Source organism: Leopardus geoffroyi, chromosome E1 (genome assembly GCF_018350155.1).
Source record: "Leopardus geoffroyi isolate Oge1 chromosome E1, O.geoffroyi_Oge1_pat1.0, whole genome shotgun sequence".
NCBI classification, from domain to species: Eukaryota; Metazoa; Chordata; class Mammalia; order Carnivora; family Felidae; genus Leopardus; species Leopardus geoffroyi.
Window position 1 is genome coordinate 14,060,572 of NC_059330.1, and position 20,834 is coordinate 14,081,405.

A 20,834-nucleotide genomic window follows, 5' to 3' on the forward strand; every position below is an offset into this window, starting at 1 on the left:
CGGCTCGTTCGCCAGTTCCGGTCACGTTGCTGGGTGTTTACGCCTGGAGCCCGCCCCGGACCCCCCTTCGGCGCCCCGGAACCCCCCGGAGACCCGGCCCGACAGCCCCGCAGCCTCGCAGCAGCTGATGGCGCCGCAGCCCGGGCGGGTGCTGCGGAACCCCAGGCGCAGCTAGCGCGGGGAAGAAGAGCGCCTCCCCCCACCCAGCCTGGCCCGGACCCAGGGCCCTGCTGGCCAGTCGCTCCCTCAGGTCCCGAAGGTGAGGAGGCCGGTGGGCGTGGGGGGTGGACAGTGGGGGTGGCCACCGGCGGGGAGCAGCGGGGCCGGAGCTCCAGCTCCCCTGGGAGGGCTGGCGCTGGGCTGGGCACCGCAGCGCGCGGGAGGCGGACAGGACCCGCGGGCTGCTGGCAGAAGTTGTCCTCCACCACCCGGACTCAGGTCCTTACCGGCCCTGGCGAAGAGTCCAGAGCGGCCTGAGGTCGAGCCACCGCCACCTCCTGCCACCTCCCATCACACACGTCTTTATGCCTTCCTTTCCCTGTCCTTCCTGGTACCCCTCTTCCCCGTCCTCCTTAGTCTCCATATCCCCCTCTGCCTTCTCTGGGAGTCATATTGGAGGCATAATCAGGCAGAACACCCAGACTGAAGGGGATGGGGGCTCCAGTTTCCTCATACATCCCACTCCCGTGTCCCTGGACACTCAGCTTTGCTGAGGCTGGGTGTCCTGAGATATCTCCCCTTCAGTGGAGGGGGAACCCATAGCCTAGGGGTAACCGAGGAGGAGAGGTTCTGGAGTGGAGAGGATCACAAGACCCCTGGGGAAGATGGCTCCACCCACTGGCCGGGTGAGCCCACCTTGCAGAGTATCAGACATTTGTCAAAGCCTGACTTCTTGTTCACAACTCAAGTCCCTAGGAGAGCCAAGGACTTGGGGGGAGGGGGGGGGTTACTTTCTAATACATGTACTTACTTGCCTAGGTGATTCCCAATAACACTGAACTCATTCTCCCTGTTTTACCAACATTCATTGTGCACCTGTTCCATGCAAAGGATTCCCAAAGACAAGGTCTTGCCCTCAGTAACTTTATGGCTTAGAGCAGAAGCCAGGCACCCCTGTGCACTCACACGGAGGTTGCCGGGGGGGCAGGGAAGTGTGATACATGGTAGAATGATTCCTGGGAAACACAGCAATGGACGGGAGTCATTCCAGCTTGGTGAGGGTCAAGGAAAGGTTAGTAAGAAAGGTAGCCTTTGAGTAGGGCCTTGAAGGATGGGGCAGGTTTCAGGAGGCAGAGAGAGGGGAGAGGGCTGTTCATCCATGGATATGGGGTGAGTTTGCTGTGAAAGCAAAAAAGGTAGAATCCCAAAGAAGAGGAGATCAGACTGCAAATGTGGACTGTGTTTAGATTTGAAGGACCTTAATGCAGGGTGAGCACCCAGTGGGGTGCTCCTAGTTGCCAGAAACTATAGTTGTGTCTATTGGGCAAGGTACTTAACCTGTCTGAGCCTCTGTTTCCTCATCTATGGAGTGGATATACTGATAGAACCTTCAATGTAGGGTTGTCATAAACATAAATGAGTTAATATGAGTTAATATATGTAAAATGCTAAGAACGGTGCCAGCCATTTATTATTGTTATGTAAGTATTACCTGTGCAGTGATGATTATTATAAGTATTATTACCTGTGCCTCCATATCTGAGAAACACTTCTTGAGTTTCTGTTCTCCCACTACCTGAGGCCTCAGAGCCAGGTAGTAGAGAGGAATAAAGACTAAGAAAAATAAAGGACATAATTTATTTATCCATTTATTACCATGCTTGCCATGTCTAATATACCTGCCCTGACTATAAAAATGACAAAAATGAGTTTAACATTCTCCCCGAAACAAGAAGGCATTCTTTTTTTTTTTTTAATTTTTTTTTTAATGTTTATTTATTGAGACAGAGCATGAACGGGGGAGGGTCAGAGAGAGAGGGAGACACAGAATCTGAAACAGGCTCCAGGCTCTGAGCTGTCAGCACAGAGCCCGACACGGGGCTCGAAATCACGGACCCTGAGATCATGACCGGAGCCGAAGTCGGACACTTAACCGACTGAGCCACCCAGGTGCCCCAAGAAGGCATTCTTAAAGAATTTTAACAAAACGTGGATATTGCGTGTTCAGAACAGTACAAGGATATTTGTTGACTCAATAAATACTTTCAGTCCCGAAGAGAAAAGAAACACGAAGAAGGAAATTGAAACTGGGACAAGGGAAGCAGTCAGGGGGTGAGGGGTGGCAGAAAATGCAAACTCCACACAAGCAGAAAGCAAGAGTCTTCAGTTCTGGTTCCTCTCCCAGCCGCTTCGTCTGCCTGAGGGTGAGATGGGGCAGCAGAGGCCAGGGGACATTGAGCAGATTGAGGGAGGGGGAGTGGTTAGCCACCCAAGGAAAGACTGGACTCTAAGAGTGATGTTCAAACTTTTGATTAGCAGAAGGCTTTTCTCCAATGAATTGTCAATCATATAAAAGAAGGGTAAAAATAACAAAGCCTCTATCCCTGCCTTGTGCCTCCAACCATGTTGACAACTTCTGAGACTCCTCTGCGGAACTCTGGGCTCTATGTAGCAAAATTTGCAAACCAGTGATTAGGATGATCCCAACTGCCCCTGGAGCCCTGAGTGCTATGATTCTGCATTTTCTGTGGTTCTTCTAACCCAAAGAACTATAACAAGGGAAAGGGGAGAGAACTACAGTTTCTTATTTGCCATGTCCGTTGGAATCAGATAGCTGGCAAGAAAAGTGCGTACCCAGAAGCTTCGAAAAGACAAGCAGGAGATGAGGTCATTTTTAGAGACCAGGAGCCCAGGCCTTAGAGAGTGAGAATTGTGTTGGGTTAGAGGGTTCCTGAGCCTGGCATTTAGTCTGTAGTTGGAGACATGAGCACAGAAGCATTCTCCCAGCAACTTCCCAAGGGGAAAAATACTTGTAACTTGCAGACAGATGAGAAGCATGGTAAAAGTACCCGGGATTACCTCTATAAACTTGAACCCTGTGTTACAGGCCCCTTTTTTATTTTTAAATAGACAATTTGTTAAATGAACATTTTTCATCAAGCTAGAAAATTAAAACAAAGAAGAACTAGGAGCACAGGAGAAGGTGGGCAGGGAAACAGTACAGACCCTGAGGTGGCCAGGACAGTAGACAAAGGCAAGGGACCCTTCTCACTTTAATCTGTGAGGTAGGACATCTTGGGCCGGATGTGGGGAGAAGATAAAGCTGGTAACTCTAACCCTTCAGCTGCTGCCACTGGCCTGGACCAAGTTCTCAGGCACAAGCTTCTTCTCAAGCCAGAGGTTTCCAGGACTTACTTTCCTTCCTTCCTTCTTTCTTTCTTTCTTTCTTTCTTTCTTTCTTTCTTTCTTTCCTTCTTTCTTCTTTCTGTTTATTTATTGATTTTTGAGAGAACGCGAGTGGGGGAGGGGCAGGGAGAAAATCCCAAGCAGGCCTCGTACTGCCTGCGTGGACCCCAACACAGGGCTAGAACCCACGAACTGTGAGACCCGAGCCAAAACCGAGAGTCAAAGCTTGACATACTGAGCCACCCAGGTGCCCCCAGGGCTGCATTTCTCTGGGAAAATCTGACATTTTCCTGGCTTGGGCCTTCTGAAGTGTGACAGCCGCAAATAAGAGATCTGTATTGTGGTTCCCCTTCCCCACTCCATTTCCCGCTCTCCCCCAAACAAACTAAACAATAATGGGTAAGAAAGAATATCTGCCAAGATCGTTTGTGACCCAAATTTCTGCCCTGAGAAGAGCAGCCTGCCTAGTTGGAAACAAATCCTCAAGTCCTTCTGGGAAGGCTCAGAAACAGCTGGTTGGCTCAGCCTCTCACAATGGCCAGGGTCCAGTCTCCAGGGCTGTGTGGAAAAGGCTTTTACTCTTCGGAGACACTTACGTTTCAGCGGTTGGGAACAGATATTTTCTCTCTTCATCATAAGCAGAGGCCCACGTGCCTTCGTCCTCCAGGTGCGCACAGACCAGACACATAGATGCAAGAGAAGCAAGAACTCCCCCCCACCCACATGCATGTGCACATACGTGCACTCCTCGATGCACACACACAGACTCAGAGACATGTGCAGACACACAGGCACACGCATGCCAACATAGTTTTACAGCAGCACAGACGGAGCTTCTCTGTTCCTTCTGGGTTATGCACCAGCATATCTGACTGCCTGCGGGACATCTATTTCTCCCCGTTTAGGTCTCTTGAACATGTCAAATCTAACATGTCTCAGGCTTCAACTTATCTCCTCTGTAAGTCTGCTCCTCCATCAGTCTGCCCAGCTCCACAAATTCACTCACTTGTACATTCCACGAGTATTTACTGAGTATATTCTATTTGCCAGATACTGTGCTAGGCACTAGGGAACGGGAGGAAACAAAACAGAGACCTTCATCTTATGTTGCCAACAGTCTGGCAGAGGAAATGGGCAAGAAACAAAATGCAATATACTCATGTGGTGATAAATTCATGGGAGAAAAACAATGCAGATTAAGGGAGTGGAGAGTGACAGAGGGTTCTATGTTAAATCAGGTAATCAGAGAAGGGCTCTGAGGAAGTAACATTTGAGCAGAGTCCTCAATGAAGGGGAGGAGTGGGCCATGGGGGTATTTGGGTGAAGGGTATTCCTGGGAGATGGGACAGTACACACAAAGTCCCTGAGGCAAGAGCGTGTGGCACATTCAGGAAACAGTAAGGAAGCCAGAGTGCCTTGGGTGGAGCCAGCAATGGAAGAGCAGTAGTAGAAGAGAGCAAACAGGCCCAGGGACAATTGTATAGGATCTGGTAAGAATTCTGGACTAGGAATTAAGTGTGATGGGGAACTGTTGGAGGGTTTTGAGTGGGGAGCAGGGAGACGTGATCAGATTTGCTAAAGGAACTCCAGCTGCTGCATGGGAAACAAGGCAGGAGTGGAAGAGAGAAGCCAGTCACAGGCTACCACAGTGGTACATCAGAGGGATGGTGGGAGCTGGGACTAGGGTGACAGCAATGGAGATAGTGAGAACCAATTGGATTCAGGATGCACATTTTCAAAGGTGGAGACAACTGGATTTGCAGATGGCTTGGCTGTGGAATATGAAGAAAGAGAGGAATTAAAGATAACTCCTAAGTTCTTGGCCTGAGAAACTGAGAGAATAGGTAAAAATCAGTGCCATTTATCAAGATGGTGAACAGTGGGCAAGAGCACGTTTTTAAGACAGATCACAGGGGCGCCTGGGTGGCGCAGTCGGTTAAGCGTCCGACTTCAGCCAGGTCACGATCTCGCGGTCCGTGAGTTCGAGCCCCGCGTCAGGCTCTGGGCTGATGGCTCAGAGCCTGGAGCCTGTTTCCGATTCTGTGTCTCCCTCTCTGCCCCTCCCCCGTTCATGCTCTGTCTCTCTCTGTCCCCCCAAAAATAAATAAACGTTGAAGAAAGATCACAAGGGTTCAGTATTGGGGCATGTAAATTTGAGGGACCCATCAGACATCCAAATGGTGGTCTTAAGCAGTCAGTCTAGCATACAGGAGAGAGTTAGTTTAGGGGTCACCATATAAATGGTAGTTACAGCCATGGGATTGAACAAGATCACCTACAGAGAAATTATAGATTAGAGAAGAGGTCCATTGTGAAAGAGGTCTAATGTGAAAGGTGAGGAAATGTAGAAAGATCCAGCAAACATATCTGAGTTGCCCAAACTGGAAAACTAGGAGACATCCCAAACATTCACCCTCCCCATCGTCATGACTTAATACAATCCATTCCCATGTGCTGCCAATTCTACCCCCAAAATACACCTGGAGCCTCTCTTGGTCTTCATCTCCATCATCTGGTCCAGGCCTCTATCATCTCTCACCTTGACCACTGCTCCATTCTCCCAGCTGACCTCCCACATCCATTCTGCCCCCTCTAACCTGCCCATAGCAGCCAGAACGATCTTTTAAAAATGCAAATCAAAAAAATATTTTTTTAAAGGGGGGGTACCTGGGTGGTCCAGTTGATTAAGCATCCAACTTCAGCTCAGGTCATGATCTTGCAGTTCACCAGTTCAAGCCACGTGTTGGGCTCTGTGCTGACAGCTCAGAGCCTGGACCCTGCTTTGGATTCTGTGTCTCCCTCTCTCTCTGCCCCTCCCCTGCTCATTCTCTCTCTCTCTCTCTCTCTCTCTCTCTCTCTCTCTCTCAAAAATAAATAAAACATTAAAAAACTTTTTTAATGTAAATCATATAATGTCCCTCCTCTGCTTAAAATCCTTTAATAACTTCCCAATTCAGGGGTGCCTGGATGGCCCGGTTGGTTAAGCATCTGATTCCTGATCTCAGCTCAGGTCATGAGCTCATGGTTTGTGGGACTGAGCCCTGCATTGAGCTCTGCACTGTCAGTGCAGAGTCTGCTTGGGATTCTCTCTCTGTCCCTCCCCAGCTCTCTCACTCTCTTTCTCCCTCTCTCAGAATAAATTTTAAAACTTTAAAAATAATAATAATAATAACTTCCCAATTCATTCAGTATTAATCCAAAATTCTTGGCATAGTTTACGAGACTATGGCCCAATCCTTCTCTTGCTAACCTCTCTTCCTGCAGCCCTCCCCTAATACCTTACACTTCAGTCCTCACTGGCATTGACAAAGTCTCTGTTCCCCAAAAAGACCATGTGAAGCACTTAGCATAAGGCTTGGCACATAATAGGCACACAGTAAATGTAAGCTATCATTATTATCCTACCTCAGGGTTTCACAAATGCTATCCACTGTCTCAAATGTTCTTCTCTTTATTCTTCTAACTTCTACCCCTCCTTCAAGTCTGTATTACTTTTCTATTGCTTCATTAAAGATTTTCATAAACTAAGTGGCTTAAAACAGTATCAGTTTGTTACCTCACAAGTTTCCAAGGATCTGGAGTCTGGCACATTTTAGCTGGGTCCTCTGCTCGAAGCCTCAAAAGGTTGAAATTAAGGCTGGCTGCATTCTCATCTGAAGGCTCAACTAGGGAAAAAACTTGGTAGGGATGCCTGGGTGGCTCAGTTGGTTAAGCGTCCAACTTCAGCTTAGGTCATGATGTCACAGTTTAAAAGTTCAAGCCCTACATCAGGCTCTGTGCCGACAGCTCAGAGCCTGGAGCCTGTTTTGGATTCTGTGTCTCCCTCTCTCTCTGCCCCTCCCCTGCTTGTGCTCTCTCTCTCTCAAAAGATGAATAAACATTTTTTTAAAATCTATAAAAAATAAATAAAATAAAAATTTTTAATGTTCATTTATTTTGAGAGAGAGAGAGAGAGAAAGCATATGTGTGAGTGGGGCAGGGGCAGAGAGAGGGAGAGGGAGAATCCCAAGCAGGCCCCATGCTCAGCACAGAGCCCAACAGAGGGGCTCAATCTCATGACCTCAGCTGATATCAAGAGTCTGGTGCTTAACCAGCTGAGGCACCCAGGTGCCCCAGATTTTGTTTTTTAGTAATCTCCACACCCAGTGCGGGGCTGGAACTCACAACTCTGAGATTAAGGGTCACATGCCCTACCCACTGAGCTAGCCAGCGCCCCATCCAACTCCTCTTTTATTTTTATTTTTTTTTTTTAATTTTTTTTTCAACGTTTATTTATTTTTGGGACAGAGAGAGACAGAGCATGAACGGGGGAGGGTCAGAGAGAGGGAGACACAGAATCGGAAACAGGCTCCAGGCTCTGAGCCATCAGCCCAGAGCCCGGCGCGGGGCTCGAACTCACGGACCGCGAGATCGTGACCTGGCTGAAGTCGGACGCTTAACCGACTGCGCCACCCAGGCGCCCCCAACTCCTCTTTTAAAAAAGGACTCTGCCACCTGCCTTCATCCCATAGAGTTCGTCTTAGTAAAATACACATCAGATCTTCCTCCTCTGTGACCTGGAAGAGCCCAGGGCCCTGGGTTAAGTTTAAGTCAGAAAAAGGGATTTGAACTGGGAGAGGGTGTGCTCTAACCATTATGCTGGTCTACCAGCTGGTGGGTGAGCTGGGATGCTGGCGGGATGGGTTTTTCCACTCCACAACTCCCTCATTTTAGCCATGAGAAAACAAAGAGCCCAGAGAGGGAGAGGGCTTGCCCAGAGTCACACACCTGGTCAAGAAGCAGGCTAGAACCTGCCTCTGTCTCTCTTTATTGACTTTGTTGCTCCATTCGTGTTCCTCCCTGAGAAACAGAAAGGCTAAAGTTACATGCAGGCAGGGGAGTGAAGCCATTTATGTTCCTGGTTCCCTGAAGACCTCTGGTTCTTCATCTATTAAATGGGAATAATCATACTCCCCTGATGACACATGCATGAAGCTTTGGTGAGTAAACGGGGGAGAGAGCTACGGGGGTAGAATTGTCTACGTGGTGGCAACAGGAGCCCAGACTGGAGGACATTATGAGGGATCTGAGGGGGGGGGCAGGGCAGATGGCCCCACAAGATGCGGGCTTACCTTCTCGTCTTTCCCCCAGGTGGGGCCCAGGCCTGGGTTGCCATGGATACCGTGTCCCTGGAGCATCAGATCCAGAGTGTGCAACGCCACATCAGCTTCCTGAAAAAGGAGCAGATGGCCCTGCTTCGAGACCTGCACCTGGAGATCCTGAGGCTGCAGAAACGCTGCTCAGGTGAGGCCGGAGGGACGGTGGGCAGTGGGGGCCATCAGCAGTCATCACCATCAGCAGTCTCTGATGGAGTGCCCCCCATGAGCCTCCCTAAACCTCACAACAGACCTGCCAGGTGAGGGTCACACCCCTTTTTCTGATGAGGAAACTTGTCTTGGGGAGATGAGACACGAGTGTGAGAGCAAAGAGCTCTGGTTCAGTAGCAGAAGAAAACCTGGAGCCATTCTTAGGGATTCCTGTCCTTTGCCACTAAGTGTTCATCAAGCACTTCCCAAACCTTGCAAGCCCTCAAGCTAGTTGGGGAGATACACACACAGGATAGTTGGGGGCGAGGGGGGGGTAACATTAAGACTTACAGAAAATGAAGAGGCCCGGGGCGCCTGGGTGGCTCAGTTGAGCTCCCAACTCTTGGTTTCAGCTCAGGTCATGATCTCACGGTTCATGGGTTCAAGCTCCGTGCCGGGCTGCGCACTGCCAGCACGGAGCCTGCTTGGGATCCTCTCTCTCTCCCTCTTTCTCTCTCTCTGCCCCTCCCCGTGCTTGCTCTCACACTCTCTCGCTCTCTCTCTCTCAAAATAAATAAAATTAAAAATTAAAAAAAAGAAAAGAAAATGAAGAGGGCCAATGAGAGGTCATGGGTCGGATCATGTTCAGCCTAAGGTGTGGGTGATAAAGGAGACCAGGCACCCCAGGCTGCCCAGAGGAGGGAGCATTTCCACTCCCTGAGGCTGAGATGTAGACCTGCTGAGACACTACGGGGGAATGAGGGTGGAGAAAGCATTCCAAATGAAGCAAATAGCACAGCAAAGTCCAGAAGGTAGGAAATCAAAAGCTCGAGGAAAGTTCTATTTGACTGGATAAAGCTGTGCTTAAGGCTGGTGAGAAATACAGCTGGAGCCAGATGACAGAAGACCTGGACAAGTATCAGGACAGCTAAGAAGTTTGGCCTGTCCTCCTGGGTAGTGGGGAGCCCCTGAAGGTTTCTGAGTAGCATCGTGCTCTTTAAAAAACTCAGCAGTTGTGTGAATTGGAGGGGGAGGGAGGCAGGGATACCAGTGATGAGGCTGATGCAGTGGTCGAGGGGAGAGATGAAAGGGGCAGAAAGGGGAAGACCAGTGGGAGACAGGGTGAAGGGAAGGACTTGACAACCAACTGGATTTGTAAACAAGACAGAAGGAGGTACCAATAATGAAGCCAAATGCCAGCCCTGACCTCTGCTCTTGGACTTCAGGCTTCAGCAGCCCGGCCCTCTCAGAGGCTGGGCTCTGGCCCAAGTGCTCATCCAGGCCGAGTCCCCAAGTACAGGTGTTAGAGGCAATGACTCATAGAATGGGTCACCTGAAACAGCCCAACCTCTTTCTTACACAACTAGATAAACTGAGACCCAAAGAGAGAGAGAGGGAGAGAGAGCACGCACAGCACACAATATGTCAGTGACACAGCCAAGATTAGACCCCAGAGCTGCAGACTCCCAGCTGTGCATGCCTCTAGCAGCTTTCTGCATACTCTCTCCCCAAGATGCTCAGATTTCTACCTCCCTCCCAGCCTCTGCTCATGGGAGGCTCCCCATTCTCCAGAGGGAAACTCAGTGACCTGCCTGGCTTCTCACTCTGGCTTCAGAGCCTGGTCGTCCTGACTCTCGGCCCCCATGCTGTCCTTGGCTCCATATACAGATTCAGCTGCTACATTCCTAGGCCAGGCTCCCTGCAATCTCCCCGGAAGCCTGGATGGCATCAGGGGCCAGTCCATGGGTCAGGGATGGCCCATGCAGACTCACTCCTGCCTGATGCCACTTTCTCTTTGCAATAACAACATTAAAGGAAAATCAAGATGAGTGAACCCTAAGACCCTATAGCTCTTGCCCTGATTTCTTTTTGCTTTGCCTGAATTCTGAAGATCTGGGTCCTTCCACTCAGGACACAGGCCAGGATCCCAAAAAAGTGTAATAGGCAGGAACAGCCCCCACCACCCTCCTCAGCCTGCTATGGGACTGCAGCCTCTCGGTTATTGATTCAGGAGATAAAAATAACACTGGGTTGGCCTGAAGCAGCCACTACTGGGGCTGAAATACCTGAATAAGGCCCTTCTTCCAATGGGTGGAAGAAAGAGGAGAAAGGAACAGAAAAAAATTTTTTTTCAAGGGGATTAAACAGGGACTTAGATGGATGCCTGGTTGGCTCAGTCAGTAGAGCATATGACTCTTAATCTTAGGGTCATGAGTTCAAGCCCCATATTGAGCATGGAACCTAGTTTTAAAAATAAAACAAATTAAGGGGCGCCTGGGTGTCTCAGTTGGTTAAGAGTGCAACTTTGGCTCAGGTCATGATCTCACAGTTTGTGAGTTCAGGCCCTGTATCGGGCTCTGTGCTGACAGCTCACAGCCTGGAGCCTGCTTCAGATTCTGTCTCTCCCTCTCTCTCTGCCCCTCCCCCACTCATGCTCTGTCTCTCTCTCTCTCTCTCTCTCTCTCAAAAATAAGTAAACATTAAAAAAACTTTAATAAAAAAATAAATTTATACATATACACTTATATACATATATGTATATACATATGTATGTGTGTATATATATACACATATATGTATGTATATATGTACATGCATATACATATGTAAACAAGGAGGGTGCCTGGGTAGCTCAGTCAGTTAAGTGTCTGACTCTTGATTTTGGTTCAGGTCATGATCTTTGGTTTGTGAGATGAGGCTCTGAGCTGATAGCATGGAGCCTGCTTGGGATTCTCTCTCCCTCTCTCTCTGTGCCCCTCCCCCACTCATGATCACACTCTCTCTCTATATAAATAATAAATAAACTTTAAAAAATACAAAAATAAACAAGGACTCAGAGGCTGGGAAGCGGATGGGAGAGGGGATGAGCTAGTATAGGAACCAAGTGGGCAGGGCTTCAGAAAGAGCCTGCCAAAAAGGGGTGGCACTCAAAATGAAGGGGTTCTAAGAGGTGGGTGGGCATATTCTGGTTGGTGGGGCAGCCTGGATGATAACAAGATCTGCCCCATGTATTCAGCACTGACTCAGCCCTGGGTTGGGCCCTCTGTTTATTTCTCTAATTTAATCCTAGCAATAGCCCTTTGAGAGGCAGGTGCAATTTTGTCCCCATTTCACAAATGAGAAAACTGAGGCCCAGAGAGGTGCTGTCACTGGCCCAAGGTCACACAGGGTATCTGACCTCACTGCATGCCCTTCTAAAGGGAAGATGGGCAGGGAGATTTGATGGGTGGGGGAGTGGAGCCCAACTAGGATTCTATCTCCCCTCCCCCAACTTCCTGGTTAAGAGTGAAACCAGCCCCATGGGGAGTTAGTGGCAGAGCCAAAATCCCTTGAGCTACTCCAGGGCTTTGCAGGAGGGGCCAAGTTGGCTCCAGGAAGCCCTGGAGGGTGGAGGCATCAGGGTCCTCCCTGGGGCTCCAGGAAGGAGGTTCAGACTCAGGTCACAGCAAAAAGCCCTAGCAACAGTTGGCCTCCCAAGGGAAGAGCCAGGTGAGGGCCCCACAAGACTAGACTGTGTAGGTGCTGTGGGCATTGATGCCAGAGATGTGCTACCTTATCCCACTCCCAAGTTCACACTTCCTTTAGGCATCTGACTGCACCCCTGCAGGAACACACACGTGCTCCAGGACAGGTGGTTTCTGTCACCAGTTGCTGCTGGGCTCCATCCTGCCCTTTTCCCAGCTTTTGAGCCTTGGTGGAGTCCAGGGCGCTGGGGTGGGGCTGAAAAAATGATCAAACTCAGTTGACTGAGGAGCAGAACATTCTGGGCTGTGAGGAATGGGGACTGGGCAGACAGGGAGGTTCCACCCCCACCCCCACCCCGTGGTGGCTGGGCTGCGAGCGAGAGCCCAGGAGGAAACCTCTCCTACACCTCTTACACCGGTCCCTTATCGGACTGACCCCGCCCCCTCAGCCTAAGCCAAGTGCCATTCAGGTCTTCCATCACCAGGTGGCGCTGTCCCCCTTGAAGCCCCTCTTCTTACCCTGTGGAATATGGCGGAAAACAGGGCTGAAAAACGAGCTGGACTGATGTTCAGAAAATAACACAGGCACGACAATACTGGCTGTGAAAATAGTGAAACGCATGTGCCCTATTGGTAAATAGCCGCTGTCCTGAGTCCCCCTCCAGTGCCTCCAAGCAGCTCAGACACTTCGCACGTGCACCAACTAAACACTAAAGGGGCTGTGCCCTGCACAGCAGGGGTCTTCCAGAATGGCTCTGATTTGTACTCATGTTAGATATTTTATGTTACCTCTGGGAAGGAGCTAGTACTCCCCCCCAGGCCCAAAAGCAAGCCAGGCTCCTCAGTCCCACAGGGATGAGCTAACCTCCAAACGCAGGCCACTGCACTTGCACTGGAAAGATCTCTGGGCTTAGAATCAGGCCAATCAGGCTCAGGCTGTGCCTTGCACCTGTCTTCACTTCTTCCCCTCACTGGACTGCAGTAAAATAGGTAAGGGAGATGATTTAGGTGGTTTCTAAGGATGCTAATATTGTCACTTTTACTGAGCTGTGATTCCCTGATCTCTCTCTCTCTCTCTCTCTCTCTCTCTCTCTCTCTCTCTCTCACACACACACACACACACACACACCCCACTACCTTTTATTTTCTTTCCCCCCAGAACTGACTCATGACCTGGAGATGAGAGAGGCCCAATCTCACCAGCAAGGTAAGAGAAGGATGACTGGTGGGGAAATAGCATGGGGGCCCAACAGGTTACCTTTTCCCCACCACTTGGTAGGACCCAAGCCTTCTCTGTCCCCAGTCCAGACTTGGGGGACTGCCACTCCTCAGCTTCTTCAGCAGAATGAAGGATGTCAGCCCCACTTACCTACTCATCTGGGTGACATTGTGCAGTGAACAACCTGTACCACCATACCTTGTATCCTTGTCTCTGTACAAAGTAGGAAAATGAAGGCAGGAAGGAGATGGTATCTTGGAAGTCCACCTGATCAACCTCATTCCTTTCTGTGACCCACCTCCCTAATCCTTCCCATCCTTGCATAATTGATCTCTACAGTCAGTGTCCACACCCTCCAAGATGCTGAATGCTGAGATGCAACACAATGGCAATGGAGTCCATGGCTTCAAGGAACATTGTCTAGATGAGGAGAAAAAAGAAACGCGTCAGCAAATCCTTCATTTTCCAAAAGCGTGACTTCTTGCCATTGTAGCAATTCCACTAAAATATCTGTTTACAGATTATTACTTCACCCATAAAATGGAGGTGGGGGGGGAGATGGTGTTCAATGGAGATGAAGTTTCACTTTTGCAAAACTCACAACAATGTGAGTTTACTGTACACTACTGAACTGTACATTTAAAAATGGTTAAGAAGGTAAACTTTATGTTGTTTTTTTGCTACAATTGAAACTTTCTTTTTTTTAAGGGAGGGGTTCCATTGTTGAGATCTTAATCACCAAAGTTATATGATCTCTGAGAACTGGGACTGGATGTTATCCATCATCTCCAAGCGCAAGACATGGAGAGGGACTCAGTGAATGCTTAATTTAAAATGAATCACTATGTAGTCTTTCTTTTTTTTTTTTTTAATTTTTTTTTCAATGTGTATTTATTTTTGGGACAGAGAGAGACAGAGCATGAACGGGGTAGGGGCAGAGAGAGAGGGAGACACAGAATCGGAAACAGGCTCCAGGCTCTGAGCCATCAGCCCAGAGCCTGACGCGGGCCTCGAACTACCGGACCGCGAGATCGTGACCTGGCTGAAGTCGGACGCTTAACCGACTGCGCCACCCAGGTGCCCCACTATGTAGTCTTTCTTACTAGAGAGGAAGTTAGCTGGGAATGGACTCCCTGCCATACTGATGTGCTGCTCATAGATCAAGAGCACCTGGGTGGCTCCGTTGGTTGAATGTTGAGCATCTGCCTCTTGATTTTGGCTCAGGCCATGATCCCAGGGTGTAGGACCGAGCCCCATGTTGGGCTCTGCAGTGAGCATGGAGCTTACTTGAGATTCTCTCTCTCCCTTTTGGGCACTCTCTGTCTAAAAAAAAAAAAAAAAAAAAAAAAGGCTACATACGAGACCAAGACTTAGGTATGGAGAAGGCTGGAAATTTTAAGTAAAATACTGAAAACCCTACAAATCCTTTCCGTATTTGTTCATAAAGTTCTAAACATTTATAGACTTGAACGAATTCTACCTACTTCTTTAAGTGGCAACACGGGCAACCTCTTCATGCTTGAGTGCTTGGAGGAAGGAGGCATACATCCCAAACACCAGTTCTGTGACAACAGCAACCTTCACCCCACCTCTGAAAGGGTTTCCTTCCTCTGAAAGGGTTTCTGGGGTCATCTGAGCTCAAGGAACTGCCCAGCATCCTGGTTTTTGTCCTCTCTCTCAGGGGGGTGGACAGCTCCCTTTCTTTGTCCTCCTACCATTTGGCTGGTTTTCATATCCTTTCCTGAGTCACCTTTTTGGCTACCTTTTGTCACCTTTCAGCCATCTATGTCTCTACAATCACTCACATGTGTTAATCCCAGGATATGTTGCCGGCTGAAATGGAAAGAATTAGGATCCAGGAGGCAGGGGTCCTCAACTCTGGGGGCACATTAGAATCACCTGGGAACATTGAAGAAGTACCAGTTCCCAGGTCCAATCCCAGAGATCCTGATTCAATTGGTCTTTGTTAGGGCCCAGGAAACTATGTTTTAAAGCTCTTTGGGTTGTTCCAATATATATACAGTGTTGAAACCCAGCGCCTTGGGCAAAGGCAAACAATAAAGAAGTAACACAAAAGAAATTACAAAATGTAACAAATGCCCTATGAAAGAAACAGCAAGGTTCGGGGCACACTAATTGCCCTTTCTCTCCCACATTCCCAGGTCCCAAGTCTTTCAGTCCCTCACTTTTGCATGTCTCTCCTACCTCCTACGGCGGATGGGGCTTTTGTACAAGTTGTTCCTCTCTGCACAGCACCCTTCTCTCTCCTCTTCACTGCTTAACTCCAGCTCATTCTTCCAACTCATCCTAGCCTAAGTGGTTCTTCTGCTGAAAAGCATGAAGGTCACAGTATCCAGTTAGTTGTGGCATTGGCACATGTCACTGATGCAACCTCACATGCATTTGTGATTATGTACTATACCTCTCCCACTATGCTTTCTGTAAGCTTCATGAGGAATGTTTTATTATCCACCATATCCCCAGTGCCTAGCACAATGCATATAGTAAGGGCTCAACAAATATTTGTGGGTGTGCATGAATACTGGTCGGGGAGGGTTTTGCATTTCAGCTGAGACCTGAAGAATTAGAGGAAAGACCAGACGGTAGGATAGGTGCCAGGGCCCCGAGGAAGCGAACGGCCTGTGTAGCCAACGAGTGGGAGTGAGGGAGAGCGCGGCCGGACGGGTGGTCGGGGAGGTGCCGGGCTCTGTAACGTGGCTCGGCGACCTGTGCAGGGTCGGCCGGGCGGAGACCGTCACCTCTCCTCTCCATCTCCCCTCTCCAGAGGCGGCGTCCCGGGAGCTGGAGAGCAAGTGCCGCGCACTGGAGTCGCAGCTGGCGGCGCGGGCGGCCGCCAACGCCGAGCTGCGGCGGGAGGTGGCGCAGCGCGAGGCGCTGGTGTCTGCGCTGCGCTGCAGCCTGCGCACGGAGGAGCGCCGCTTCCTGGAGGAGCTGCGGCGCCGCAGCCACCGCGCCACGGTGCTGGGCACCGAGCTGCAGAAGCACACCGAGGCGGCCGCCTACCTCTCCTGCCAGCTGCACGCGGCGCGCCAGAGACTGCAGACTCCGCGCCCGGGCCCCGCCGCCGCCGCCGCCGCCACCGAGCCCCGGCCCCGCCGGCGCGCACAGCGGGCCCGCCGGCCGCCCGCCGCCGAGGCCGCCGCCAAGGGCCCGGGCCGGGACTGGGCCGCCTGGGACCGCGCGGCCCGCGCCCTGGACGACATCGACCCCATGCCCGATCCCGCGCTCTTCCTCTACGCCCGGAGGCCCCCTCGGCCCAGCGGCCGCAGCCCGCGCCAGCCACCTCCCCAGGAGCCCCCGGACCGAGCCGGCCCGCCAGCCGCGCCCAGCCCGCCCAGCGCGCCCGGGGAGCCGGAATAGGCGCGGGGCTGCGGGGTGGGGAGTGGGGAAGGCCGGCCCGGCCTCCGGCTAGGGACGCAGCTCGGGCCGCGCACGCACGTCCCGGGGGCCGCGGGAGCCGGCGCTCCTCCTGGGAGCGGACGGAGGCGGCCCCAGCTCCCCTACCCCGCCCAACCGCCCCCGCCTTTTGTATTGTCCTCCCCCGAGGGAGCTCCTCCGCGGGGCTGTGAGAGTGCACTTTTTTTTGTGGAGAGGGCTTGGTGTACGGATGCTGATCAGTTCTCCACCCTGTTGCAGGGAGGGGAGGGGGCGGAGGTCACGCCCTGCCCCGGGAAAGCTGACAATCGTTGGACGGGAGGGTGAAGGCTGGGCTGGCCTACAAAAGGAACGCAGTGGCACTTAGCACCCCTAGGCCTCCCAGCTCCCCCCTCGGGCCTCCCCAGCCCAGCACGGCTGCCCTGCCCGCCAAGCCTTCCTTCGAGGGGAGGCTCGAGCTAGGGGCTAGCGGCTGGACCTTTTTCCTCTGATGCCGCTTCTCCTACCCCTACCCTGCTGATAGGTCCTTACCGGTGAGCACCCAACACTTTAGAGGCATTTCCTGCCAGAGCCCCTGGTAGGGAAATTGTGACGTGATGGAAGTTTGAACTTCTGGAAAGTAGCACCCATAGACCCTTGGAGAGGAGTACAGAACGGGTTTGGTGACAGAACCTGGTCTAGAGCTGTCTCCAGTTCAGTCCTTTCCCAGGATGCTCATCTAATATTTAGACCCCGGAGCTGCGCTAGGGAAGCGAGGGGGACACTCCTGAGTCCCCTACGGACATACGGACATAGGTACGGCTGTGAAAGGGCACAAAAGGCCGTGCCCTTCCGGATGCAGCTGGGAACCTGAAGGCTGCCTTGGGAGCTTTCCTAGTCCTGTTTATTGGTGCTAATTTTGCCCAGCTGCACCCAGAGCCGGGAAGAAGGGCCGGGTTCTTGGAAGTGGATGTAGTTGAGAGAGGTTTGAGTTTGCTGGGGTGGGGGGAAGGTAGGAGCACAGGTTAGTCCCCAGGCTGGTCCGCTCTAGGGATGCCCCTGATCCTACCAGAACTGACAGTGGCCGGGTGCATCTGTCTAGGATAGCCAGTGGTGAAATGGCAAATGAGACACCCCACATCCTAACTACTTGCCCCCAGCTCCCCTCTCCTGACCAAAGGCAGGAAGTGCAGTTCTGGTCTAGTGTGGCCCCCACCCCAAGCCCAACCCCTAGAAAGACAAACCCCTAGAGCCCCTTCCCCCATGCCATGCCTCCTCTGATGGTCCTAAGTGCCTGTGAGGTCTTCCAGGGGCTGCTGAGGGAGGGTGGGGGGCAGGGAGAAGCCCTTACCTCTGTCACAAGTAGCGCGTCCTGGCAGATCCTGTCCTGACTGAGGCTGAGCATTCTGTGTGTCACCCAGGATCTGGGAGTTGAGCAGAGCCAGTCTCCAGGGGTGGTGAACCCTTCTTCCATCACCGTCCCTGTGATGAACAGGGGGAACCCCCAATCCTGTCCTCTTTCACTATGTTGGAGGGAGTGGGAAATCCCCAAGAATCAAAACCAGTGAGCACACTCTGGGCCCCCACAAATATGCTGTCCTTTCCCAGCTGATTGCACTCAGGACTGCTGAGACTGCACAATAACTGGGCCTCATCCGGGCGTCCAGCCCCTGGAATGCAGATGTCCAAGGTGTGGATGCCCTTAGGACAGACAGGACAGACAGTGCTCTCTCTCACTCAGTCTCCGTTGGGCCACAGTGTTGGCCTGGAGTCCTTGCCCTGCCCTGGCCTCTTACCCTTCTCTCCTGCCCCGTGGTTGTGCCTCTGCCCTCCGTGTCCCCCCTCAAGTGTGTGTGACTCACCGTACCCCTGGTCCCGTTGCCTCCCTTTCAGAGGTGCCTGTGTGCGGAGGCCTCTCTCCTCTCTTGGCTGCACTCTCTTGAAGGGACCCAAAGGACTGTGGGAAGGAGGGAAAGGGTGTCTTTCTAGAGCAACCCACCTAGATCCTGAGCTTCCACAATCACACTTTTGGGGTAAACAGGGTGACTTTGTTATGTTGATTCTTCTACAGAGATGGTGAAGTACTTTATCCACCCTCTCTTCCCCCCCCCCCACCCCGCCCACCTACTAAAAGCCATAGCTATGCCTGCCTGGCCTCCCCCAGCTCTATAGCAATAGCCCTTCCCCTTCCCTCCTGGGTACCCAGGGTGTCTAGCCAGGGGGCCTCCACCACACCCCTCCCCCAGGGAGCCTCCGGCAGCTTGTCTGCCTCTCCCCAAGTAACCCCATCAGCACCTCCAAATTCCTGTCCCTCTTCTAGCAACCAGAGATAATGACAATTATTTGTGGGGTGCTTGGAGATCCCCCAGATGAAAGGTTCTGAGTGCTGGCTGACTTGCTGACTCTCACCTGAGGTGTTGAGGGTCTGGGAAAGGAAATAAGCCCTCCTCCTCCACTTAGCAATATGGGGGGAGGGGCTGAGGGCTGAGGCAGATGGAGGGTTCCAATTTTTAACCAATTCCTCTTCCCCATTCTTCTAGAAATAACAGACTGAGGACTTCCCTCTATCCACCTGCCCCACATGCAGCAGAATGGGACTGGGAGTCAGTAGCCTGCCCTTGGCCTAGGAGCCCCAAATTCTTTAGCCTCCAGCTCTCTCCCTCTCCTAGCCTGGGGGACCCACACTGCCAAAGGAAAGACCGCTTCCCATGAGCCCCTGGAATGTGTGGGTGACTAGAAGGGAAAGGATCGTGTCTCCTCCCCGCTCCACTCTTCTCTGCAGCACCATGAGTCCCCATGGGGGAGGGGCATGCTGACAAGAACACTCAGGGGCCCCCCCCCCGCCCCCGCCTCGAGGTGGAGTTCCAGCCACACACCAAGTATGGATAGACCCAGGAAGGAGAGCTGCAAGTGGGGACCCCTCCCTGTTCTGGAAGCCAGCCAGGGACAAGTGGCCAATGCAGCATGAGACTCTATACCCCTGCCCCCCATATCCCACCCACAGTGGCCTGCAGATTGGGGGACCACTCCAGGGCTGAAATGGGGTAGCCCTTCCCAAGCCAGCAGCAGAGTAGAGGTCTCCCCATGGAGAAGAGGGAGGCCAGGAGGGTGTGGAACAGCAACTCCTTAGTGCAAAGAGCTGGGGATCTCTAAGCACCCTCTCCCTGAGGTGCCAGCCTTGAATAGGGACACGCAGGGCTTCCACACCACCTGGCAGGAGCCCCATTGGTGGGGCAGAGGGATCCTGCTCCAAATTCTCTGTTGGCTGCGCTTTTTAATCCAATGCTTTTCAGAGTGTATTCACTCACCTACAGAAATAGAGCCCTGTGCTTTAGGGGTGACTGTCATATGCCTTATTCTTAATAAAATACCTGAAAAACACACATGTCAGACCTCTTCTCTGTGGGCACTCTGCCCTACCCGACCTCTGTTCCTGCAGGAGTGGGAGAGGATGTGGAGGACATGGTGGTTTGGGAGGCCGCCCGTGGGTTAGGTGAAGTCTGGGAGCTGAGAGTTGGAGTCTTCTCACTGGATATTCCTCACAGGCATAAGGCACTCATCTGAGGCGTCCCAATGCTCAGGCTAGCCCTGTCCCTCTCCCCATGGCACCCCAAACCGAATGAACAAATGAGACCTCAGATCTGAAGCTTCTGACTAGTGTTGGAGAGAGAGACCAGAAGGACTCCAGGCCTGGAATTGCCCAATGTCTTGGCAGGGAAGAGTCCTGCGGTTCTGGCATCTTTGGCCACGCTGGTTCCCCTTTCCTGACACCCACGCCCATCTGATCCGGCTGCAAGAAGCCCAGCATCCAGAGATGAGCCCTATTCTTATCTTCCACTAATGAGGGTTATCCTGAGACTGCATTCCGGGAGCTCAGCACATCCAGCACCCACAAGGATTTAAGCCCGTGCGTTTTCCGTATGGGTCTATGTTGTGGAGAAAAAGCAGCAGCTCTACATTCGGGGGATTCGGGGGAAATACTGGTTTGCCTGCAACCCTTCTGATAATAGGACCCATTGCTTCCTTTTGGGGAACTGCTCTCCTGCCATCTCAGATCCCCGTGTTGGGGAGGGGGCGGGCGCTGACTCTACCCACGTGACCCAGGTAAAGTAAGACACACTGATTGGTTTGGAGATGGGCTCGTGA

The 20,834-nt window shown here is 51.9% G+C and overlaps 1 protein-coding gene across 1 annotated transcript; it reads left to right on the top strand.

Annotated features, from left to right (window-relative positions):
* CCDC92B (coiled-coil domain containing 92B) lies at positions 1-20,071 on the top strand. The gene is made up of 4 exons (XM_045487747.1): positions 1-259; positions 8,476-8,628; positions 13,254-13,301; positions 16,099-20,071. The coding sequence occupies exons 2-4, from the start codon at positions 8,499-8,501 to the stop codon at positions 16,692-16,694; spliced, it is 774 nt and encodes a 257-aa protein (XP_045343703.1). The 5' UTR covers positions 1-259; positions 8,476-8,498; the 3' UTR covers positions 16,695-20,071.
* Positions 20,072-20,834: the final 763 nt, after the last annotated feature.